Source organism: Coregonus lavaretus, assembly GCF_964263955.1.
Source record: "Coregonus lavaretus genome assembly, chromosome: 26".
NCBI lineage: Eukaryota > Metazoa > Chordata > Actinopteri > Salmoniformes > Salmonidae > Coregonus > Coregonus lavaretus.
Genome location: NC_140013.1, coordinates 41,002,440 through 41,029,178, shown reverse-complemented (window position 1 = coordinate 41,029,178; position 26,739 = coordinate 41,002,440). Strand labels below are relative to the sequence as shown.

General features: G+C 44.7%; 1 protein-coding gene across 1 annotated transcript in view; it reads right to left on the bottom strand.

Moving 5' to 3' along the window:
• LOC311102044 (glutamate receptor ionotropic, kainate 1-like) overlaps nt 1-26,739 on the bottom strand; it is a gene marked incomplete at both ends in the record, with an annotated part of 60,838 nt that overhangs the window by 6,331 nt on the left and 27,768 nt on the right. The window contains 5 exons of the mRNA XM_084143259.1: nt 2,732-2,875; nt 7,474-7,647; nt 9,912-9,965; nt 12,291-12,472; nt 23,474-23,636. Of these exons, the coding sequence (XP_083999385.1) occupies nt 2,732-2,875; nt 7,474-7,647; nt 9,912-9,965; nt 12,291-12,472; nt 23,474-23,636 (717 nt within the window). The remainder of the gene's footprint in view (nt 1-2,731; nt 2,876-7,473; nt 7,648-9,911; nt 9,966-12,290; nt 12,473-23,473; nt 23,637-26,739) is intronic.

Sequence of the window (26,739 nt, the reverse complement as noted above, 5' to 3'; positions counted from 1 at the left end):
GAGGGAAAATAATTGATTGGATTTATATAGCGCTTTTCTACCAACTGAGGTACTCAAAATGCTTTACACAAACTCACCTCATCAATGTGTGGCACGTCAACCATTTTGTGCCAGAACGCTCACAGCTACAGTTGAAGTTGGAAGTTTACATACACCTTAGCCAAATACGTTTAAACTCAGTTTTGCACAATTCCTGACATTTAATCCTAGTACAAATTCCCTGTTTTAGGTCAGTTAGGATCACCACTTTATTTTAAGAATGTGAAATGTCCGAATAATAGTAGAGAGAATTATTTATTTCAGCTTTTTATTTCTTTCATCACATTCCCAGTGGGTCAGAAGTGTACATACACTCAATTAGTATTTGGTACCATTTCCTTTAAATTGTTTAACTTGGGTCAAAGGTTTCGGGTAGCCTTCCACAAGCTTCCCACAATAAGTTGGGTGAATGTTGGCCCATTCCATCCTAGTACAAATTCCCTGTTTTAGGTCAGTTAGGATCACCACTTTATTTTAAGAATGTGAAATGTCAGAATAATAGTAGAGAGAATTATTTATTTCAGCTTTTATTTCTTTCATCACATTCCCAGTGGGTCAGAAGTTTACATACACTCAATTAGTTTTTGGTAGCATTGCCTTTAAATTGTTTAACTTGGGTCAAAGGTTTCGGGTAGCCTTCCACAAGCTTCCCACAATAAGTTGGGTGAATGTTGGCCCATTCCTCCTGACAGAGCTGGTGTAACTGAGTCAGGTTTGTAGGCCTCCTTGCTCGCACACGCTTTTTCAGTTCTGCCCACACATTTTCTATAGGATTGAGGTCAGGGCTTTGTGATGGCTACTCCAATACCTTTACTTTGTTGTCCTTAAGCCAGTTTGCCACAACTTCGGAAGTATGCTTGGGGTCATTGTCCATTTGGAAGACCCATTTGCGACCAAGCTTTAACTTCCTGACTGATGTCTTGAGATGTTGCTTAAATATATCCACATAATTTTCCTTCCTCATGATGCCATCTATTTTGTGAAGTGCACCAGTCCCTCCTGCAGCAAAGCACCCCCACAGCATGATGCTGCCACCCCCGTGCTTCACCGTTGGGATGGTGTTCTTCGGCTTGCAAGTCATCCCCTTTTTCCTCCAAACATAACGATGGTCATTATGGCCAAACAGTTCTATTTTAGTTTAATCAGACCAGAGGGCATTTCTCCGGCTTTTTTATGGTGGTTTTGGAGCAGTGGCTTCTTCCTTGCTGAGCGGCCTTTCAGGTTATGTCGATATAGGACTCGTTTTACTGTGGATATAGATACTTTTGTACCTGTTTCCTCCAGCATCTTCACAAGGTCCTTTTCTGTTGTTCTGGGATTTATTTGCACTTTTCGCACCAAAGTACGTTCATCTCTAGGAGACAGAACGCGTCTCCTTCCTGAGCGGTATGACGGCTGCGTGGTCCCATGGTGTTTATACTTGCATACTATTGTTTGTACAGATGAACTTGGTACCTTCAGGCGTTTGGAAATTGCTCCCAAGGATGTACCTGTCTACTTTATTTTGTCTGAGGTCTTGGCTGAGTTCTTTTGATTTTCCCATGATGTCAAGCACTGAGTTTGAAGGTAGGCCTTGAAATACATCCACAGGTACACCTCCAATTCACTCAAATGATGTCAATTAGCCTATAAGAAGCTTCTAAAGACATTACATCATTTTCTGGAATTTTCCAAGCTGTTTAAAGGCACAGTCAACTTAGTGTATGTACATTTCTGACCCACTGGAATTGTGATACAGTGAATTATGAGTGAAATAATCTGTCTGTAAACAGTTGTTGGAAAAATTACTTGTGTCATGCACAAAGTAGATGTCCTAACCGACTTGCCAAAACTATAGTTTGTTAACGAGAAATGTGTGGAGTGGTTGAAAAACAAGTTTTAATGACTCCAACCTAAGTGTATGTAAACTTCCGACTTCAACTGTATCAGGTGGAGAGTGATATATGCCAATTAGGAGGATGCTTAGGTGGCCATGATGGAATGAGGCCAGGTTGGGAATTTAGCCATGACACCAGGGTTAACACCCCTACTCATACGATAAGTGCCATGGGATATTTAACGACCACAGAGAGTCAGGATACCCGTTTAACGTCCCATCCGAAAGATGGCACCCTACGCAGGGCAATATCCCCTTCACTGCCCTGGGGCATTGGGATCGCCTTAGACCAGAGGAAAGACTGCCCCCTACTGACCCTCCAACATCACTTCCGGCAGCATCTGGTCTCCCATCCAGGGACCGACCAGGACCAACCCTGTTTAGCTTCAGAGACAAGCCAGCAGTGGGATGCAGGGTGGTATGCTGCTGGCATAAGGGGAGGTGAGAAAGAATAGAGTGAAGGGTCAAGTGAGGAGGGAAAGAGGAGGGAGTGAGGGAGGAGGGGAGGTGGGAAAGAGGAGGGAGTGAGGGAGGAGGGGAGGTGGGAAAGAGGAGGGAGTGAGGGAGGAGGGGAGGTGGGAAAGAGGAGGGAGTGAGGGAGGAGGGGAGGGGAGGTGGGAAAGAGGAGGGAGTGAGGGAGGAGGGGAGGTGGGAAAGAGGAGGGAGTGAGGGAGGAGGGGAGGTGGGAAAGAAGAGGGAGTGAGGGAGGAGGGGAGGTGGGAAAGAGGAGGGAGTGAGGGAGGAGGGGAGGTGGGAAAGAGGATGGAGTGAGGGATAGGGGGAATACTCCTTTGTAAAGTGGCTTGCCTCACTCACCTCTTTGAACATGTTCATGAATCGCGCTCCGAAGCGCCAGGGTTTGTGTCTGTGGCACTGCAGTGAGCTGACAGTGATCTGAGAGTAGAGCTGGGAGGCTGCTGCCACCATGTACACAGCATCATACATCAACGCTGCCTCGGTCTGGAAGAGATGTGTTAAAAAAAAAGTTGGATATAATTTATCTCAATAGTCTATGGCAGGAGTAGGCAACCCTGGACCTGGAGGCCCACAGGCACTTCATGTTTTTGATTTTATGCCTTCAGAAAGTATTCATGCCCCTTGATTTATTCCACAGTTTGTTGTGTTACAGCCTGAATGAAAAAGGGATTACATAGATTGTTTTTCTCACCCGTCTACACACAATGCCCCATAATGACAAAGTGAAAATATGTTTGTAGATTTTTTTCAATTTGAATGAAAATGAAATACAGAAATATCTAATTCACATAAGTATTCACACCTGTGAGTCAATATGTTAGAATCACCTTTGGCAGCGATTACAGCTGTGAGTCTTTCTGGGTAAGTCTCTAAGAGCTTTGCACACCTGGATTGTACAATATTGACACATTTTTCTTTAAAAAAGTATTCAAACTCTGTCAAGTTTCTTGTTAATCATTGCTAGACAGCCATTTTCAAGTCTTGCCATATATTTTCAAGCTGATTTAAGTCAAAACTGTAACTAGGCCACTCAGGAACATTCAATGTAGTCTTGGTAAGCAACTCCAATATATATTTGGCCTTGTGTTTTAGGTTATTGTCCTGCTGAAAGGGGAATTTGTCTCCCAGTGTCTGTTGGAAAGCAGACTGAACCAGGTTTTCCTCTAGGATTTTGCCTGTGCTTAGCTTATTCAGTTTCTTTTTATCCTGAAAAACTCCCTAGTCCTTGCCAATGACAAGCATACCCATAACATGATGCAGCCACCATTAGTCTCCCGAGTGGCGCAGTGGTCTATGGCACTGCATCGCAGTGCTAGCTGTGCCACTAGAGATCCTGGTTCGAATCCAGGCTCTGTCGTAGCCGTCCATGACCGGGAGACCCATGGGGCGGCGCACAATTGGTCCAGGGTAGGGGAGGGAATGGCCGGCAGGGATGTAGAGCATGGTGTTTGCAACGCCAGGGTTGTGGGTTCAATTCCCACAGGGGGCCAGTATGAAAAAAAAAGATAATGTAAGTCGCTCTGGAGAAGAGCGTCTGCTAAATGACTAAAAATGTAATTATGCTTGAAACTAGGAAGAGTGGTACTCAGTGTTGTGTTTGATTTGCCCCAAACATAACGCTTTGTATTCAGGACGAAAAGCTAATTTCTTTGCCACAGTTTTTGCAGTTTTACTTTAGTGACGTATTGCAAACAGGATGCATGTTTTGTGCCCTTCTTTGACAGGCATTGGAAAACCTCCCTGCTCTTTGTGGTTGAATCTGTGTTTGAAATTCACTGCTCGACTGAAAGACCTTACAGATAATGTATGTGTGGCGTACAGAGATGAGGTGGTCATTCAAAAATCATGTTAAACACTATTATTGCACACAGAGTGAGTCCATGCAACTTATTATGTGACTTGTTAAGAAAATGTTTACTCCTGAACTTATTTAGGCTTGCCATAATAAAGGGGTTGAACACATATTTAGTCAAGACTAGACATTTTTACAAATTAATTAAACATGAAAAGCAGAAATAAAACATAATTCCACTTTTACATTATGAGGTATTGTGTGTAGGCCAGTGACACAAAATCTAAATTTAATCCATTTTAAATTCAGGCTGTAACACAACAAAATGTGGGAAAAGTCAAGGGGTATGAATACTTTCTGAAGGCACTGTAACCAACCTGGAAAACCTGGTGTGTTGAATTTAGTCAATCACTGAACTAATCAATTAGCTCAGTTGTTCTGGTGTGGTACCTAGTTGGGACTAGGAGGGTTAGGAGGGTAGGAGGACTAGGAGGGTTAGGAGGGATAGGAGGATTAGGAGGACCAAGAGGGTTAGGAGGGTAGGAGGACTAGGAGGGTTGGGAGGGTAGGAGGACTAGGAGGGTTAGGAGGACCGGGAGGGTTAGGAGAATTAGGAGGGTAGGAGGATTAGGAGGGTTAGGAGGACTAGGAGGACTAGGAGGGATAGGAGGACTAGGAGGGTTAGGAGGGTAGGAGGACTAGGAGGGTTAGGAGGACTAGGAGGACTAGGAGGGATAGGAGGACTAGGAGGGTTAGGAGGGTAGGAGGACTAGGAGGGTTAGGAGGGTAGGAGGACTAGGAGGGTTAGGAGGGTAGGAGGACTAGGAGGGTTAGGAGGACCAGGAGAGTTAGGAGGGTAGGAGGACTTGGAGGGTTAGGAGGGTAGGAGGACTAGGAGGGTTAGGAGGACCGGGAGGGTTAGGAGAATTAGGAGGGTAGGAGGATTAGGAGGGTTAGGAGGACTAGGAGGGATAGGAGGACTAGGAGGGTTAGGAGGGTAGGAGGACTAGGAGGGTTAGGAGGACTAGGAGGACTAGGAGGGATAGGAGGACTAGGAGGGTTAGGAGGGTAGGAGGACTAGGAGGGTTAGGAGGGTAGGAGGACTAGGATGGTTAGGAGGACCAGGAGGGTTAGGAGGGTAGGAGGACTAGGAGGGTTAGGAGGGTAGGAGGACTAGGAGGGTTAGGAGGACCAGGAGGGTTAGGAGAATTAGGAGGGTAGGAGGACTAGGAGGGTTAGGAGGACTAGGAGGACTAGAAGGGATAGGAGGACTAGGAGGGTTAGGAGGGTAGGAGGACTAGGAGGGTTAGGAGGACTAGGAGGACTAGGAGGGATAGGAGGACTAGGAGGGTTAGGAGGACCAGGAGGGTTAGGAGGGTAGGAGGACTAGGAGGGTTAGGAGGACCAGGAGGGTTAGGAGGGTAGGAGGCCTAGGAGAATTAGGAGGGTAGGAGGACTAGGAGGGTTAGGAGGACTAGGAGGGTTAGGAGGGTAGGAGGACTAGGAGGGTTAGGAGGACCAGGAGGGTTAGGAGAATTAGGAGGGTAGGAGGACTAGGAGGGTTAGGAGGACTAGGAGGACTAGGAGGGATAGGAGGACTAAGAGGGTTAGGAGGGTAGGAGGACTAGGAGGGTAAGGAGGACTAGGAGGATTAGGAGGACTAGGAGGATTAGGAGGGATAGGAGGACTAGGAGGGTTAGGAGGACCAGGAGGGTTAGGAGGGTAGGAGGACTAGGAGGGTTAGGAGGACCAGGAGGGTTAGGAGGGTAGGAGGACTAGGAGGGTTAGGAGGGTAGGAGGACTAAGAGGGTTAGGAGGACCAGGAGGGTTAGGAGAATTAGGAGGGTAGGAGGACTAGGAGGGTTAGGAGGACTAGGAGGACTAGGAGGGATAGGAGGACTAGGAGGGTTAGGAGGGTAGGAGGACTAGGAGGGTTAGGAGGACTAGGAGGACTAGGAGGGATAGGAGGACTAGGAGGGTTAGGAGGGTAGGAGAACTAGGAGGGTTAGGAGGGTAGGAGGACTAGGAGGGTTAGGAGGACCAGGAGGGTTAGGAGGGTAGGAGGACTAGGAGGATTAGGAGGGTTAGGAGGACTAGGAGGACTAGGAGGGATAGGAGGATTAGGAGGACTAGGAGTGATAGGAGGGATAGGAGGACTAAGAGGGTTAGGAGGGTAGGAGGACTAGGAGGGTAAGGAGGACTAGGAGGATTAGGAGGGATAGGAGGACTAGGAGGGTTAGGAGGACCAGGAGGGTTAGGAGGGTAGGAGGACTAGGAGGGTTAGGAGGACCAGGAGGGTTAGGAGGGTAGGAGGACTAGGAGGGTTAGGAGGGTAGGAGGACTAAGAGGGTTAGGAGGACCAGGAGGGTTAGGAGAATTAGGAGGGTAGGAGGACTAGGAGGGTTAGGAGGACTAGGAGGACTAGGAGGGATAGGAGGACTAGGAGGGTTAGGAGGGTAGGAGGACTAGGAGGGTTAGGAGGACTAGGAGGACTAGGAGGGATAGGAGGACTAGGAGGGTTAGGAGGGTAGGAGAACTAGGAGGGTTAGGAGGGTAGGAGGACTAGGAGGGTTAGGAGGACCAGGAGGGTTAGGAGGGTAGGAGGACTAGGAGGATTAGGAGGGTTAGGAGGACTAGGAGGACTAGGAGGGATAGGAGGATTAGGAGGACTAGGAGTGATAGGAGGACTAGGAGGACTAGGAGGGTTAGGAGGACTAGGAGGGATAGGAGGACTAGGAGGGTAGGAGGACCAGGAGGGTTAGGAGGACTAGGAGGACTAGAAGGACTAAGAGGGATAGTGTTTGAGATGGACAGAGGGTAGTAAATATCAACTGGTAGAATAGTCTCCTGACAGAGGATAGTAAATGTCAACTGGTAGAATAGTCTCCTGACAGAGGATAGTAAATATCAACTGGTAGAATAGTCTCCTGACAGAGGATAGTAAATATCAACTGGTAGAATAGTCTCCTGACAGAGGATAGTAAATGTCAACTGGTAGAATAGTCTCCTGACAGAGGATAGTAAATATCAACTGGTAGAATAGTCTCCTGACAGAGGATAGTAAATATCAACTGGTAGAATAGTCTCCTGACAGAGGATAGTAAATATCAACTGGTAGAATAGTCTCCTGACAGAGGATAGTAAATATCAACTGGTAGAATAGTCTCCTGACAGAGGATAGTAAATATCAACTGGTAGAATAGTCTCCTGCATATTGCATACATTAAATTAAATACTTCTTGACAAAATTTGGGTCACATAAACCTTTGTCAACTTTTGGCCAACGTACCGTCATCATGCCATCCAGCATGCCAGTCTCTGGTTTGGGCGGGGCCTGCTGGCGCTCCATGGACCACTTGTCGACCACGGAGGCGACCTGGGGGTTGTCTATGTTGAGGAGGCGGAACCCGGTCATATTCACACCGCTGTACCGGTACGGCTCCAGGTCCAGAGCAAACAGGTCCTGAGGAGGGAGAAAACACCTGGAGTTATTTTTTACGTGGTCAGTCAGGGGTCACAAGTTCAAATAACGTGGTCAGGGTAAACTCCAGACTCTACCTATAATCCTCAAAACGATTGACCTTTCACCCCTACCTATAATCCTCAAAACGATTAAGCTTTCACCCCTACCTGTAATCCTCAAAACAATTGACCTTTCAAAGGATATACTCAGAGAGACTCAAAACAATGGGAGAATAATGTCATATGAAATACCATGGCATTTGAGAAAAGTACACACATTACTATTCCATCAGATTTCAACACACCTGTTCGGTTTGAACTGAGTTCATAAACAGTCTTTATATTATGCTTATAGGCCGTGTCCGAATACCCGTGCTTGAGTTCTAAATTGTAGGCATTTTGGGTATGTGAAAAAATTTACGTTTTATAGTATGTGACATTTCTAAAATGTTGTATGCTTTCAATGCCAGTATGTCATACTCATTTAGGCTTTTCATCTAGTAGAATTCTCTGCACACTATTGAGGAAGAGAATCATATTTCGAAACCCACGTGTTTGACGATTACTGATAATCAGCTTAGGGGACGTGCTGTACCAAAATGAACCAATGGCGGGAATCAATGCAATTGCACATTAGACACACATTCTCAGTAGGAGGTGCATAGTACTCTGCTATTTGTTACTTACTGCATTCGTTTTGACTAAACAGTACGTTCTAAATAGTATGTAAACTCAGCAAAAAAATAAACGTCCTCTCACTGTCAACTGCGTTTATTTTATGCAAACTTAACATGTGTAAATATTTTGTATTAACATAACAAGATTCAACAATCTTGTTATGTTATGGGGGGTCAAAATCAAAAGTAACAGTCAGTATCTGGTGTGGCCACCAGCTGCATTAAGTACTGCAGTGCATCTCCTCCTCATGGACTGCACCAGATTTGCCAGTTCTTGCTGTGAGATCATACCCCACTCTTCCACCAAGGCACCTGCAAGTTCCAGGACATTTCTGAGGGGAATGGCCCTAGCCCTCACCCTCCGATCCAACAGGTCCCAGACGTGCTCAATGGGATTGAGATCCGGGCTCTTCGCATGCCATGGCAGAACACTGACATTCCTGTCTTGCAGGAAATCATGCACAGAACGAGCAGTATGGCTGGTGGCATTGTCATGCTGGAGGGTCACGTCAGGATGGTGGCATTGTCATGCTGGAGGGTCATGTCAGGATGAGCCTGCAGGAAGGGTACCACATGAGGGAGGAGGATGTCTTCCCTGTAACGCACAGCGTTGAGATTGCCTGCAATGACAACAAGCTCAGTCCGATGATGCTGTGACACACCCCCCCAGACTATGACAGACCCTCCACCTCCAAATCGATCCCGCTCCAGAGTACAGGCCTCGGTGTAACGCTCATTCCTTCGACGATAAATGCGAATCCGACCATCACCCCTGGTGAGACAAAACTACGACTCGTCAGTGAAGAGCACTTTTTGCCAGTCCTGTCTGGTCCAGCGACGGTTGGTTTGTGCCCATAGGCGACGTTGTTGCCGGTGAAGTCTGGTGAGGACCTGCCTTACAACAGGCCTACAAGCCCTCAGTCCAGCCTCTCTCAGCCTATTGCGGACAGTCTGAGCACTGATGGAGGGATTGTGCGTTCTTGGTGTAACTCAGGCAGTTGTTGTTGCCATCCTGTACCTGTCCCGCAGGTGTGATCTTCGGATGTACCGATCCTGTGCAGGTGTTGTTACACGTGGTCTGCTGTCCGTCCTGTCTCCCTGTAGCGCTGTCTTAGGCTTCTCACAGTACGGACATTGCAATTTATTGCCCTGGCCACATCTGCAGTCCTCATGCCTCCTTGCAGCATGCCTAAGGCACGTTCACGCAGATGAGCAGGGACCCTGGGCATCTTTCTTTTAGTGTTTTTCAGAGTCAGTGGAAAGGCCTCTTTAGTGTTCTAAGTTTTCATAACTGTGACCTTAATTGCCTACCGTCTGTAAGCTGTTAGTGTCTTAACGACCATTCCGCAGGTCATGTTCATTAATTGTTTATGGTTCATTGAACAAGCATGGGAAACAGTGGTTTAAACCCTTTACAATGAAGATCTGTGAAGTTATTTGGATTTTTACTAATTATCTTTGAAAGACAGGGTCCTGAAAAAGATATGTTTTTTTTTTTTTTTTTTTTTGCTAAGTTGTCTTACGATTAGAACACCGTATGCTGTTTAGACATACGGCCTGATTCAGAGTAATAAAACAATGTTCTTACCAGAGTAGTGAAGAAGAAGTGGTAGTATTCAGTCATCATTCCCATGGACATGATCTGTAGAGGAGAGACAGAGAGATTGAGTCCCAAATAGCACCCTATTCCCGATATAGTGTACTACTTTTGACCAAGACCCATAGGGCTTTGGTCAAAAGAAGTATACTATATAGGAAATAGAGTGCTATTTGGGACGAAGAGAGAGCCAGAGCTCAGCTCACACAACTAGTGTTCTGCCCAAGCCAGCACAAATCACATATACTAGCTTAAACTCTATCCATTCATAACTATAGCCATACCCTGGGCCCACTGCAAATTACACACTTCCTCCATTTCTAGCAGGGGTCATTTTGTTTGGTATGCTTGCTGTGCATTTACTGAATGAGTAATACATGTCTCGATTGGTATACATTCGTGTGGCGTTTCCATTAATCTGTTTTACAGCCACTGGTTTTAAATGTGTGTGTTTGAATAGAAACAAGCTCGGTTTGGCTTTGGAAATGAACATAGGATTTTGCAGGGGATAGAAAATCGACTAATCTGTCTGGCCACAAAATCAAACTGGAATTGTGTTTAAGAGGAAAAGAGACAAAAGGAGAGGAAAGGAGAGGAAAGGAGAGGAAAGGAGAGGAAGAAAGAGGGAAGGAGAGGAAGGGAGAGAAAGGAAGAGGAAAGGAGAGGAGAGGAGAGGAGAGGGGAGGAAAGGAGAGGAAAGGAGAGGAAAGGAGAGAAAGGGAGAGGAAAGTAGAGGAAATTAGATGAAGGGAGTGGAAAGGAGAGGAGAGGAAGGGAGAGGAAAGGAGCAGAAAGGAAAGGAGAGGAGAGGAGAGGAGAGGAGAGGAGAGGAGAGGAGAGGAGAGGAGATGAGAGGAGAGGAGAGGAGAGGAGAGGAGAGGAAAGGAAAGGAAAGGAAAGGAAAGGAAAGGAAAGGAAAGGAAAGGAAAGGAAAGGAAAGGAAAGGAAAGGAAAGGAAAGGAAAGGAAAGGAAAGGAAAGGAAAGGGAGAGGAAAGTAGAGGAAAGTAGAGGAAATGAGAGGAAAGGAGAGGAAAGGAGAGGAAAGGAGAGGAAGGGAGAGGAAAGAAGAGGAAAGGAGAAGATGAGGAAGGGAGTGGAAAAGAGCGGAAAGGAGCGGAAAGGAAAGGAGAGGAAGGGAGAGGAAAGGAGAGGCAGAGGAAGGGAGAGGAAAGGAGAGGAGGGGAGAGGAAGGAAGAGGAAAGTAGAGGAAAGGAGATGAAAGGAGAGGAAATTAGAGGAAAAAAGAGGACGGGAGAGGAAAGGAGAGGAAGGGAGAGGAAAGGAGAGGAAAGGAGCGGAAAGGAGAGGAAGGGAGAGGAAAGGAAAGGAGAGGAAAGGAGAGGAAATGAGAGTAAAGGAGAGAAAGGGAGAGGAAAGTAGAGGAAAGGAGATGAAGGGAGAGAAAAGGAGAGGAAAGGAGAGGAAGCGAGAGGAAAGGAGAGGAAGGGAGAGGAAGGGAGAGGCAAGGAGAGGAAAGGAGATGAAAGGAGAGAAAAGGAGAGGAAATTAGAGGGAAAAAGAGGACGGGAGAGGGAAGGAGCAGAATGGAGAGGAAGGGAGAGGAAAGGAGAGGAAGGAGAGGAAGAGGAAGGGAGAGGAAAGGATAGGAGAGGAAGGAGAGGAAGAGGAAGGGAGAGGAAATGAGAGGAAGGGAGAAGAAAGGAGAGGAAAGGAGAGGAAGGGAGAGGAAAGGAGAGGAATGGAGAGGAAGGGATAGGTAGGGAGAGGAAGGGAGAGGCAAGGAGAGGAGAGGAAAGTAGAATAGAGGAGAGGATAAGAAGGGAGAGGAAAGGAGATGAAAGGAAAGGAGAGGCAGGGAGAGGAAAGGAGAGGAGAGGAAAGGAAAGGAAAGGAAAGGAGGGGAGGGAGAGGAGAGGAGAGGAGAGGAGAGGAGAGGAGAGGAGAGGAGAGGAGAGGAGAGGAGAGGAGAGGAGAGGAGAGGAGAGGAGAGGAGAGGAGAGGAGAGGAGAGGAGAGGAGAGGAGAGGAGAGGAAAGGAAAGGAAGGGAGAGGAAAGGAAAGGAGAGGAAAGGAGAGGAAATGAAAGGAGAGGAAAGGAGAGGAAAGGAAAGGAGAGGAAAGGAGAGGAGAGGAGAGGAGAGGAAAGGAAGGGAGAGGAAAGGAGAGGAAAGGAGATGAAAGGAGAGGAAGGAGGAAAGGAAAGGAAAGGAAAGGAGAGGAGAGGAGAGGAGAGGAGAGGAGAGGAGAGGAGAGGAGAGGAGAGGAGAGGAGAGGAGAGGAGAGGAGAGGAGAGGAGAGGAGAGGAGAGGAGAGGAGAGGAAAGGAGAGAAGAGGAGAGGAGAGAAAAGGAAGTGAGAGGAAAGGGGAGGAAGTGTATGGAGAAGAGAAATGGGGGGAACTTTTCCTCACCTGTTTGAGTACGTCTGCGGAGGTCTGGTAGGAACAGTCGAAGATGACGTAGAACTCTTTCCCCTTCTTCATCTCCTTCAGTAAAGGCCGGGCATCTTTACTCTCCGTTGGTAGCTGGCGAATCTTAATCTTGATGCTGTACCTGGACGGAGCTTTGATCAGCTCCTGAAGACGAATTAACCCTGGGACAGACAAAAGGAAGGAAATAAAGAAATATGTTATGGGTAAAGGGGCTTTGCAAAACCGATCCTGATTCAAAGCAGATTAAAGATGCAGTCCGGGATCTTAAGCACTTACAAATGTGTAACATTATCATATGATTTGGATGACGTAGGTCAAAGCAATAAATTCAATCTGACCCCTTCAGATCAGATCAATCAATCAATCAATTTTATTTTATATAGCCCTTCTTACATCAGCTAATATCTCGAAGTGCTGTACAGAAACCCAGCCTAAAACCCCAAACAGCTAGTAATGCAGGTGTAGAAGCACGGTGGCTAGGAAAAACTCCCTAGAAAGGCAAAACCTAGGAAGAAACCTAGAGAGGAACCAGGCTATGAGGGGTGGCCAGTCCTCTTCTGGCTGTGCCGGGTGGAGATTATAACAGAACCATGCCAAGATGTTCAAAAATGTTCATAAGTGACAAGCATGGTCAAATAATAATCAGGAATAAATCTCAGTTGGCTTTTCATAGCCGATCATTAAGAGTTGAAAACAGCAGGTCTGGGACAGGTAGGGGTTCCATAACCGCAGGCAGAACAGTTGAAACTGGAATAGCAGCAAGGCCAGGCGGACTGGGGACAGCAAGGAGTCACCACGGCCGGTAGTCCCGACGTATGGTCCTAGGGCTCAGGTCTCTCAGTTGGCTCAAGATCATGTGTTTAAGAGCAGAGTATAGGAGGAAACCATACTCCAATAATAATATCTGATATGACCGTAGAGGAAATGCATCTGGACAGAAATCGTATTATAGATGGCACCCTATTACTATACTGAGTGTACAAAACATTAGGAACGCTTTCCATGAAATAGACTGACCAGGTGAATCCAGGTGAAAGCTATGATCCCTTATATCCATGGCACCTGTTAAATCCACGTCAATCAGTGTAGATGGAAGGGAGGAGACAGGTTAAAGAAGGATTTTTAAGCCTGGAGACAATTGAGACATGGATTGTGTAGGTTGAATTGGCAAGACAAAAGATTTAAGGTCCTTCGAACGGGGTGTGGTAGTAGGTGCCGGGCGCATTGGTTTGAGTGTGTCAAGAACTGCAACTCTGCTGGGTTTTTCCACGCTCAACAGTTTACCGTGTGTATCAAGAATGGTCCACCACCAAAAAGGACATCCAGCCAACTTGACACAACTGTGGGAAGCATTGGAGTCAACATGGTGCCAGCATCCCTGTGGAACGCTTTCGACCACCTTGTAGAGTCCACGCCCCGACGAATTGAGGCTGTTCTGAAGGGGTGCAACTCAACATTAGAAAGGCATTCCTAATGTTTGTACACTCAGTGTATGTAGTGCACTACCTTTGACCAGGACCCATTGAGCTCCGGTCAAAAGTAGTGCACTATATATGGAATAGGGTGCCATTTGGGACACAGACATTAAAAGCCTTTCATACTGTCTGCGACCCTTTTAGTAGTGGGAGGCCAGACTACATTATGATCCATGGATGCCAAAATCCAGTTTAGTTGACAACTCAGCTCAACAATAACAATGAACCGTAATATATTCATACTATTACTTTTAAAGCTCAACAATAACAATGAACCGTAATATATTCATGCTATAACTTCCTAAGCTCAACAATAACAATGAACCGTAATATATTCATACTATTACTTTTAAAGCTCAACAATAACAATGAACCGTAATATATTCATACTATAACTTTATAAGCGCAACAATAACAATATCTAATTCTGTGCAATTTAACTGAAGCCTATGGGGCCCTGGTCAAAAGTAGAGCATTACATAGGGAATGAGGTACCATCTGGGATGCAAGGGTAGTGTCCTAAATAGGGAATAGTCAGGTGGTAGAGGGATTGTTTAGAGTAGGAGGGTAGAGGGATTGATTAAAAAAATACCTTCAGAAAGTACTCATACCCCTTTTGTTGTGTTACAGCCTGAAATAAAAAATGTATGCACTCGCTAACTGTAAGTCGCTCTGGAGAAGAGCGTCTGCTAAATGACTAAAAATGTAAAATGTAAATTAAATTGATTTTTATTCTCACCCATCTAAACCCAATATCCCATAATGATATTGTTTTTGAATTATTTTTTTTCAAAAATGTTGCACATTTGTTGAAAATGAAATAGAGAAATATTTCATTTACATAAGTATTTACACCCTTGAGTCAATACATGCTAGAATCACCTTTGGTAGCAATTACAGCTGTGAGTCTTTCTGGGTAAGTCTCTAAGAGCTTTGCGCACCTGGATTGTACAATATTTGCACATTATTATATCAACAATTCTTCAAGCTCTGTCAAGTTAGTTGTTGATCATTGCTAGACTGCCGTTTTCAAGTCATGTCAGAGATTTTCAGGCCAATTTACATTAACAGTCAAAATTTGGACACACCTACTCATTCCAGGGGATTTCTTTATTTTTACTATTTTCTACATTGTAGAATAATAGTGAAGACATCAAAACTATGAAATAACACATATGGAATCATGTAGTAACCAAATAAGTGTTCAACAAATGAAAATATATTTTATATTTGAGATTCTTCTTAGATTGTAGGTAGGTATTGTAGGTAGTTTATCCAGGTAGTTATTGTAGGTAGATATTGTAGGTAAGTATTGTAGTGTATTCGGCTGAGCCCGGTGAAGCATGAGGCTAGCTAGCTAACCCACTACCTGGACCATTAAAGCTAGCTAGCTAGCGGGTAGCAACACCGCAGCCACTGCTAGCTGGCCAACTATAATAATAATAATAATAATAATAATAATAATAATAATAATATGCCATTTAGCAGACGCTTTTATCCAAAGCGACTTACAGTCGTGCGTGCATACATTTTTGTGTATGGGTGGTCCCGGGGATCGAACCCACTACCTTGGCGTTACAAGCGCCGTGCTCTACCAGCTGAGCTACAGAGGACCAGCTAGCAGTACTGTAGCAACTAAATACATTTCAACGGAACGATTTGATTAGTGTAAAGTTAGCTAGCTACGTAGTTGTATTGGAACTAGACACGGACATGAATGATCCATTGGTAGTTTGTTGTAACCAAGTATTGGTGCTAAACCGTGTGTTATTGGATGCTAGCATGCTAGTTAGCTATGGCGTCATAGGATACGGTCCCCTGGGCGGCTTTCACAGAAGAATACTGTACCAAGTTAGCTAGCTGAATAAACTAAGTTAGTCTATTCCTGGAAACATTGAACTACTGTAGATTACAGCAATTATAATTTCTAAAGTGGAAGTTGGAAGAGTTGTATTTGAGTGTTTCAGTGAAAGGTTAGTGAGGGAGGCCTCGTTTCCCCAGATGTTTAGTTAATTTCATTCCGATCTCCTTTGCATTAGTGTAGCCTTTTCTGTAGCCTGTCAACTATGTGTCTGTCTATCCCTGTTCTCTCCTCTCCGCACAGGCCATACAAATGCCTCACACCGTGTGGCTGCTGCCTCTCTAACCTGGTGGTCCCTGCACGCACAACCCATGTGGAGTTCCAGGTCTCCGGCAGCCTCTGGAACTGCCGTTCTGCGGCCAACAAGGCAGAGTTAATCTCAGCCTATGCTACCCTCCAGTCCCTCGACTTCTTGGCGCTGATGGAAACATGGATTACCACAGAAAACACTGCTACTCCTACTGCTCTCTCCTCGTCTGACCATGTGTTCTCGCATACCACAAGAGCATCCTTTCCTGAGGATGGCTCACCCCTCACAGTTCTGGGTGACTTTAACCTCCCTACGTCTACCTTTGACTCATTTCTCTCTGCCTCCTTCTTTCCACTCCTCTCCTCTTTTGACCTCACCCTCTCACCGTCTCCCCCTACTCACAAGGCAGGCAATACGCTTGACCTCATCTTTACTAGATGCTGTTCTTCTACTAATCTGACTGCAACTCCCCTCCAAGTCTCCGACCACTACTTTGTATCCTTTTCTCTCTCGCTCTCCTCCAACACTACTCACTCTGCCCCTACTCAGATGGTAATGCACCGTCGCGACCTTCGCTCTCTCTCTCCCGCTACTCTCTCCTCTTCCATCCTATCATCTCTTCCCTCTGCTCAATCCTTCTCCATCCAATCTCCTGATTATGCCTACTCAACCCTCCTCTCCTCCCTTTCTGCATCTTTTGACTCTCTATGTCCCCTATCCTCCCGGCTGGCTCGGTCCTCCACTCCTGCTCCGTGGCTTGACGACTCATTGCGAGCTCACAGAACAGGGCTCCGGGCAGCCGAGCGGAAATGGAGGAAAACTAGACTCCCTGCCGACCTGTCATCTTTTCACTCCCTCCTCTCTACATTTTCTTCCTCTGTTTCTGCTGCTAAAGCCACTTTCTACCACTCTCAATTTCAAGCCTCTGCCTCTAACCCTAGGAAGCTCTTTGCCACCTTCTCCTCCCTGCTGAATCCTCCTCTTTGCCACCTCCTCCTCCCTCTCTGTGGATGACTTCGTCAACCATTTTGAAAAGAAGGTTGACGACATCCGATCCTCATTAATTAAGTCAAATGACACCGCTGGTCCTGCTCACACTGCCCTACCCTATGCTTTGACTTCTTTCTCCCCTCTCTCTCCAGATGAAATCTTGCGACTTTATTTAACCTTTATTTAACCAGGTAAGCCAGTTGAGAACAAGTTCTCATTTACAACTGCGACCTGGCCAAGATAAAGCAAAGCAGTGCAATAAAAACAACAACACAGAGTTACATATGGGGTAAAAAAACAAAGTCAAAAAATACAACAGAAAATATATATACGGTGTGTGCAAATGTAGCAAGTTATGGAGGTAAGGCAATAAATAGGCTATAGTGCAAAATAATTACAATTAGTATTAACACTGGAATGCTAGATGTGCAAGAGATTATGTGCAAATAGAGATACTGGGGTGAAAAATAGCAAAATAAATAACAATATGGGGATGAGGTAGTTGGGTGGGCTAATTTCAGATGGGCTGTGTACAGGTGCAGTGATTGGTAAGGTACCAAGTCCATATAATGGCAAGAACAGCTCAAAGAGAAACGACAGTCCATCATTAATTTAAGACATGAAGGTCAGTCAATCCGGAAAATTTCAAGAACTTTGAAAGTTTCTACAAGTGCAGTCGCAAAAACCATAAAGTGCTATGATGAAACTGGCTCTCATGAGGACCGCCACAGGAATGGAAGACCCAGAGTTACCTCTGCTCCAATCGTTCATAGACGGGTCAGACCAAGGCGCAGCGTGATATGCATACATGTTTATTTAACGAATAAACACAACGACAAAACAATAAACCAACGACACGTGACGTCCTAAGGTACACACAACAAACCTCACATGGAACAAGATCCCACAACACCTAATTGCCAATAGGCTGCCTAAGTATGCTCCCCAATCAGAGACAACGAGCGACAGCTGCCTCTGATTGGGAAACACACCCGGCCAAACGTAGAACTACAAAACCTAGATCACAAACATAGAAAATACAACATAGAAAATCACACCCTGACTCAACAAATAAGAGTCCCCAGAGTCAGGGCGTGACACTGCCACAGGAAAGGAATACCCAGAGTTACCTCTGCTGCAGAGGATAAGTTCATTAGAGTTAACTGCACCTCAGATTGCAGCCCAAATAAATGCTTCACAGAGTTCAAGTAACAGACACATCTCAACATCAACTGTTCAGGCCTTCATGGTCGAATTGCTGCAAAGAAACCACTACCAAAGGACACCAACAAGAAGAAGAGACTTGCTTGGGCCAAGAAACATGAGCAATGGACATTAGACCGGTGGAAATCTATCCTTTGGTCTGATGAGTCCAAATGTGAGATTTTTGGTTCCAACTGCCATGTCTTTGTGAGACGCAGAGTAGGTGAACGGATTATCTCTGCATGTGTGGTTCCCCCCGTGAAGCACGGAGGAGGAGGTGTGATGGTGTGGTGGTGCTTTGCTGGTGACACTGTCAGTGATTTATTTAGAATTCAAGGCATACTTAACCAGCATGGCTACCACAGAAATACGCCATCCCATCTGGTTTGTGCTTAGTGGGACTATCATTTGTTTTTCAACAGGACAATGACCCAAAACACACCTCCAGGCTGTGTAAGGGCTATTTGACCAAGAAGGAGAGTGATGGAGTGCTGCATTAGATGATCTGGCCTCCACAATCACCCAAACTCAAACATTTTTTATTTTTTTTTAAACCTTTTTTTTAACTAGGCAGGTCAGTTAAGAACGAATTCTTATTTGCAATGACGGTCTACAACGGCCAAACCCGGACGATGCTGGGCCAATTGTGCGCCTGGATACAGTCTGGAATCGAACCAGGGGGTCTGTAGTGACGCCTCAAGCACTGAGATGCAGTGCCTTAGACCGCTGCGCCACTCGGGAACAACGGGGATGGTTTGGGATGAGTTGGACCGCAGAGTGAAGGAAAAGCAGCCAACAAGTGCTCAGCATATGTGGGAACCATGGTGCTTGCCTACGGAGCTGTGAGGGGAACGGCACCTCCGTACCTTCAGGCTCTGATCAGTCCCTACACCCAAACGAGGGCATTGCGTTCATCCACCTCTGGCCTGCTGGCCCCCCTACCTCTGCGGAAGCACATTTCCCACTCAGCCCAGTCAAAACTGTTCGCTGCTCTGGCACCCCAATGGTGGAACAAGCTCCCTCATGACGTCAGGACAGCGGAGTCACTCACCACCTTCCGGAGACACTTGAAACCCCACCTCTTTAAGGAATACCTGGGATAGGATAAAGTAATCCTTCTACCCCCCCTTACCCCACCCCAAAGAAAAAAAAAATAGATACAGTGGGGAGAACAAGTATTTGATACACTGCCGATTTTGCAGGTTTTCCTACTTACAAAGCATGTAGAGGTCTGTAATTTTTATCATAGGTACACTTCAACTGTGAGAGAAGGAATCTAAAACAAAAATCCAGAAAATCACATTGTATGATTTTTAAGTAATACATTTGCATTTTATTGCATGACATAAGTATTTGATACATCAGAAAAGCAGAACTTAATATTTGGTACAGGAACCTTTGTTTGCAATTACAGAGATCATACGTTTCCTGTAGGTCTTGACCAGGTTTGCACACACTGCAGCAGGGATTTTGGCCCACTCCTCCATACCTTCTCCAGATCCTTCAGGTTTCGGGGCTGTCGCTGGGCAATACGGACTTTCAGCTCCCTCCAAAGATTTTCTATTGGGTTCAGGTCTGGAGACTGGCTAGGCCACTCCAGGACCTTGAGATGCTTCTTACGGAGCCACTCCTTAGTTGCCCTGGCTGTGTGTTTCGGGTCGTTGTCATGCTGGAAGACCCAGCCACGACCCATCTTCAATGCTCTCACTGAGGGAAGGAGGTTGTTGGCCAAGATCTCGCGAAACATGGCCCCATCCATTCTCCCCTCAATACGGTGCAGTCGTCCTATCCCCTTTGCAGAAAATATGGTGTTCTTGGGGTTGTACTCATCCTTCTTCTTCCTCCAAACACAGCGAGTGGAGTTTAGACCAAAAAGCTCTATTTTTGTCTCATCAGACCACATGACCTTCTCCCATTCCTCCTCTGGATCATCCAGATGGTCATTGGCAAACTTCAGACGGGCCTGGACATGCGCTGGCTTGAGCAGGGGGACCTTGCGTGCGCTGCAGGATTTTAATCCATGACGGCGTAGTGTGTTACTAATGGTTTTCTTTGAGACTGTGGTCCCAGCTCTCTTCAGGTCATTGACCAGGTCCTGCCGTGTAGTTCTGGGCTGATCCCTCACCTTCCTCATGATCATTGATGCCCCACGAGGTGAGATCTTGCATGGAGCCCCAGACCGAGGGTGATTGACCGTCATCTTGAACTTCTTCCATTTTCTAATAATTGCGCCAACAGTTGTTGCCTTCTCACCAAGCTGCTTGCCTATTGTCCTGTAGCCCATCCCAGCCTTGTGCAGGTCTACAATTTGATCCCTGATGTCCTTACACAGCTCTCTGGTCTTGGCCATTGTGGAGAGGTTGGAGTCTGTTTGATTGAGTGTGTGGACAGGTGTCTTTTATACAGGTAACGAGTTCAAACAGGTGCAGTTAATACAGGTATTGAGTGGAGAACAGGAGGGCTTCTTAAAGAAAAACTAACAGGTCTGTGAGAGCCGGAATTCTTACTGGTTGGTAGGTGATCAAATACTTATGTCATGCAATAAAATGCAAATTAATTACTTAAAAATCATACAATGTGATTTTCTGGATTTTTGTTTTAGATTCCGTCTCTCACAGTTGAAGTGTACCTATGATAAAAATTACAGACCTCTACATGCTTTGTAAGTAGGAAAACCTGCAAAATCGGCAGTGTATCAAATACTTGTTCTCCCCACTGTATATATATTGTAAAGTGGTTGTCCCACTGGCTATCATAAGGTGAATGCACCAATTTGTAAGTCGCTCTGGATAAGAGCGTCTGCTAAATGACGAAAATGTAAAAATGTAAATGTAAACTCCTTCAAGACTGTTGGAAAAGCATTCCTCATGAAGCTGGTTAAGAGAATGCCAAGAGTGTGACAAGCTGTCATCAAGGCAAAGGGTGGCTACTTGGATTTGGATTTGTTTAACACTTTTTTGGTTACATATGTGTTATTTCATAGTTTTGATGGCTTCACTATTATTCTACAATGTAGAAAACAGTAAAAATAAAGAAAAACCTTTGAATGAGTAGGTGTGTCCAAACTTTAGACTGGTACTGTACGTCAAAACTGCAAACTTAAGTCAATGCTGTAACTAGGCCACTCAGGAACATTCAATGTCGTCTTGGTAAGCAACTCCAGTGTATATTTCGCCTTGTGTTTTAGGTTATTGTCCTACTGAAAGGGCAATTTGTCTCCCAGTGTCTGTTGGAATGCAGACTGAACCAGGTTTTCCTCTAGGATTTTGCCTGTGCTTAGCTCTATCAAAACCATTAAACTCTGTAACTGTTTTAAAGTCACCATTGGCCTCATGGTGAAATCCCTGAGCGGTTTCCTTCCTCTCCGGCAACTGAGTTAGGAAGGACACCTGTATCTTTGTAGTGACTGAGTGTATTGATACACAATCCAAAGTGTAATGAATAACTTCACCGTGCTCAAAGGGATATTCAATGTCTGCTTTCTTTTTTGTTTTTATATACCAATCTACCAATAGGTGCCCTTCTGAGAGGCATTGGAAAACCTCCCTGGTCTTTGTGGATGAATCTGTGTTTGAAATGCACTGCTCGATTGAGGGACCTTACAGATAATTGTATGTGTGGGATACAGAGATGAGGTAGTCATTCAAAAAATTATGTTAAACACTATTATTGCGTACAGAGTCCATGCAACTTATTATGTGACTTGTTAAGCACATTTTTACTCCTGAACTTATTTAGGCTTGCCATAACAAAGGGATTGAATACTTATTGACTCAAGACATTTCAGCTTTTCATTTCTAATACATTTGTAAACATTTCGAAAAACATTACTTTGACATTATGGGATATCGTGTGTAGGCCAGTGACACGAAATCTCAATCTCAATTTAATCAATTTTAAATTCAGTCTGTAACACAACAAAATGTGGAAAAAGTCAAGGGTTGTGAATACATTCTGAAGCCACTGTATTTGTGCGTCTTGGCACCTTGCAAGTCAGCACAGCACAAACAGATCTGGGACCAGGCTAATAAACAGATCTGGGACCAGGCTAATAAACAGATCTGGGACCAGGCTAATAAACAGATCTGGGACCAGGCTAATAAACAGATCTGGGACCAGGCTAATAAACAGATCTGGGAACAGGCTAATAAACAGATCTGGGACCAGGCTAATAAACAGATCTGGGAACAGGCTGATAAACAGATCTGGGACCAGGCTAATAAACAGATCTGGGACCAGGCTGATAAACAGATCTGGGACCAGGCTAATAAACAGATCTGGGACCAGGCTGATAAACAGATCTGGGACCAGGCTAATAAACAGATCTGGGACCAGGCTAATAAACAGATCTGGGAACAGGCGTATAAACAGATCTGGGACCAGGCTAATAAACAGATCTGGGACCAGGCTAATAAACAGATCTGGGAACAGGCGTATAAACAGATCTGGGACCAGGCGTATAAACAAACACTCTGAGTGACATTTTCTGAGTCTGGAGTCTTCCATCTATATAGAGGTATTCCAACTACTAACCCTTCATAACACCATGCAGCATAACATCTAACACAAAGCAAAGCTGAGTCCTAGTCTGTGTCCCAAACCGCACCCTATTCACTATGTAGTACACTACTTTTGACCAGAGCCCTATGGACCCTGCTACTACTACTTCTCGTTCTTGGCTGATGCAAGCAAACAATCTTTCAATATTGTAGAACCATTGCTGCTGATGCCTTTTACAAATAGAATTGGCACGAATCCACAGAACTATGTGATCACTAAGACCCATAGCATTGCTTTTTACTGGGCAAAGTTTGCTCTTCTCAATGTAACATTGCTAGAGCAACCTGCCAAGGCTGTCCTCTGTCACCCTTGGCTTTTTGCTCTCCCCCTAGCCTACATCTAGGGGCCAGAGTTTCCTGGTCCTACCAGTGACATACATCACATCCTGTCTCATTGTCCAGGTCAGATCATTCACCAGATGTGTCCTCTTAAACCACACTGATTGTCTGTTTAGATCAAACTGAAGTGAATGGGAAATTCAGCTACTCCTGAAGCGTGTCTCTCAACTTCAACTTTCACTGTCGTCCAAGAATTGCTGAATTTCCTCTTCACTTCAGTTTGCTCCTCAATGGTTGCACCTTTTTACATTTTAGTCATTTAGCAGACGCTCTTATCCAGAGCGACTTACAGGAGCAATTAGGGTTAAGTGCCTTGCTCAAGGGCACATCGACAGATTTTTCACCTAGTCGGCTCTGGGATTAGAACCAGCGACCTTTCGGTTACTGGCACTACGCTCTTAACCACTAAGCTACCTGCCGCCCCCTTGGTTGGAGAATGAGGCAGTGGCAGTGTTCCCTTCCCTTTGTCTGTTTAGATCACTCACCAGTTGCGTCCTCGTAAACCACGGTGACTGTCTTCCACTTGTAGTACTGCACGATGTCCAATATGGCTCTGCTGATGGAGGCGTACTCTGGGTACAGGTTGATGTAGAAGCTGTCCTTGTTGTCCACAGAGGGGTGTTTCCACCGGGTCTGGATGTGGGGCACCTTAGGAGGGACATAAATACAATGTTTATTTTTCATCAATGTGATGATATGTTAAGTGATGTTAGGTCCCCTGTAGCTCAGTTGGTAGAGCATGGTGCTTGCAACGCCAGGGTTGTGGGTTCGATTCCCACGGGAGGCCAGTATGAAAATGTAAGCACTCACTAACTGTAAGTCTCTCAGGATAAGAGCGTCTGCTAAAATGTTTTTTCAAAATGTTATATTATGTGATCATTTGTTATGTGAGGCACCTTAGCAGGAACACAAATGCAATGTTTTAATGTTCTTTACTCAAGGACCACATTAGAAATAAGCTTAACACTTTCACGTGTTCTCCTCTGGGATTTCTTTGTACTTTTAAATGGTTTTAAACGGTACAAATTGTTTTACCCAAAAATCAATCAGTCAATCAATCAACCAATCCAATTTTAAACAATATGATGTTATGTGATGGTGTCTTATGTTGTGTTGTGTGATATGTTATTGTGACGGTATGTTATGCGATATGTTATTGTGACGGTATGTTATGTGATATGTTATTGTGACGGTATGTTATGTGATATGTTATTGTGACGGTATGTTATGTGATATGTTATTGTGATGGTATGTGATGGTAGGTTGTGTGATATGTTATTGTGACGGTATGTTATGTAATGTGATGGTGTGATATGTTATTGTGACGGTATGTTATGTGATATGTTATTGTGATGGTATGTGATGGTGTGTTGTGTGATATGTTATTGTGACGGTATGTTATGTAATGTGATGGTGTGATATGTTATTGTGACGGTATGTTATGTGATATGTTATTGTGATGGTATGTTATGCGATATGTTATTGTGACGGTATGTGATGGTAGGTTGTGTGATATGTTATGTGATGGTATGTGATGGTGTGTTGTGTGATATGTTATTGTGATGTTATGTTATGTAGTGTGATATGTTATTGTGATGGTATGTTATGTAATGTGATAGTGTGATATGTTATTGTGACGGTATGTTATGTAATGTGATATGTTATTGTGACGGTATGTTACAGTGGGGGAAAAAAGTATTTAGTCAGCCACCAATTGTGCAAGTTCTCCCACTTAAAAAGATGAGAGAGGCCTGTAATTTTCATCATAGGTACACGTCAACTATGACAGACAAATTGAGGGAAAAAAATCAAGAAAATCATATTGTAGGATTTTTAATGAATTTATTTGCAAATTATGGTGGAAAATAAGTATTTGGTCACCTACAAACAAGCAAGATTTCTGGCTCTCACAGACCTGTAACTTCTTCTCTAAGAGGCTCCTCTGTCCTCCACTCGTGACCTGTATTAATGGCACCTGTTTGAACTTGTTATCAGTATAAAAGACACCTGTCCACAACCTCAAACAGTCACACTCCAAACTCCACTATGGCCAAGACCAAAGAGCTGTCAAAGGACACCAGAAACAAAATTGTAGACCTGCACCAGGCTGGGAAGACTGAATCTGCAATAGGTAAGCGGCTTGGTTTGAAGAAATCAACTGTGGGAGCAATTATTAGGAAATGGAAGACATACAAGACCACTGATAATCTCCCTCAATCTGGGGCTCCACACAAGATCTCACCCCGTGGGGTCAAAATGATCACAAGAACGGTGAGCAAAAATCCCAGAACCACACGGGGGGACCTAGTGAATGACCTGCAGAGAGCTGGGACCAAAGTAACAAAGCCTACCATCAGTAACACACTACGCCGCCAGGGACTCAAATACTGCAGTGCCAGACGTGTCCCCCTGCTTAAGCCAGTACATGTCCAGGCCCATCTGAAGTTTGCTAGAGTGCATTTGGATGATCCAGAAGATGATTGGGAGAATGTCATATGGTCAGATGAAACCAAAATAGAACTTTTTGGTAAAAACTCAAATCGTCGTGTTTGGAGGACAAATAATGCTGAGTTGCATCCAAAGAACACCATACCTACTGTGAAGCATGGGGGTGGAAACATCATGCTTTGGGGCTGTTTTTCTGCAAAGGGACCAGGACGACTGAAGGAAAGAATGAATGGGGCCATGTATCGTGAGATTTTGAGTGAAAACCTCCTTCCATCAGCAAGGGCATTGAAGATGAAATGTGGCTGGGTCTTTCAGAATGACAATGATCCCAAACACACCGCCCAGGCAACGAGGGAGTGGCTTCATAAGAAGCATTTCAAGGTTCTGGAGTGGCCTAGCCAGTCTCCAGATCTCAACCCCATAGAAAATCTTTGGAGGGAGTTGAAAGTCCGTGTTGCCCAGCGACAGCCCCAAAACATCACTGCTCTAGAGGAGATCTGCATGGAGGAATGGGCCAAAATACCAGCAACAGTGTGTGAAAACCTTGTGAAGACTTACAGAAAACGTTTGACCTGTGTCATTGCCAACAAAGGGTATATAACAAAGTATTGAGAAACTTTTGTTATTGACCAAATACTTATTTTCCACCATAATTTGCAAATAAATTCATTAAAAATCCTACAATGTGATTTTCTGGAGAGAAAAAAATCTCATTTTGTCTGTCATAGTTGACGTGTACCTATGATGAAAAATACAGGCCTCTCTCATCTTTTTAAGTGGGAGAACTTGCACAATTGTGGCTGACTAAATACTTTTTTCCCCCACTGTATGTAATGTGATAGTGTGATATGTTATTGTGATGGTATGTTATGTAATGTGATAGTGTGATATGTTATTGTGACGGTGTGTTATGTAATGTGATGGTGTGATATGTTATTGTGACGGTATGTTATGTAATGTGATAGTGTGATATGTTATTGTGACGGTGTGTTATGTAAGTTGATAGTGTGATATGTTATTGTGACGGTGTGTTATGTAATGTGATATGTTATTGTGACGTTGTGTGATATGTTATGTAATGTGATGGTGTGATATGTTATTGTGACGGTATGTTATGTGATATGTTATTGTGACGGTGTGTTATGTAATGTGATATGTTATTGTGACGGTATGTTATGTTATGTTGTGTGATATGTTATTGTGATGGTAGGTAATGTGATATGTTATTGTGACGGTATGTTATGTAATGTGATAATGTGATATGTTATTGCGACGGTATGTTATGTAATGTGATATGTTATTG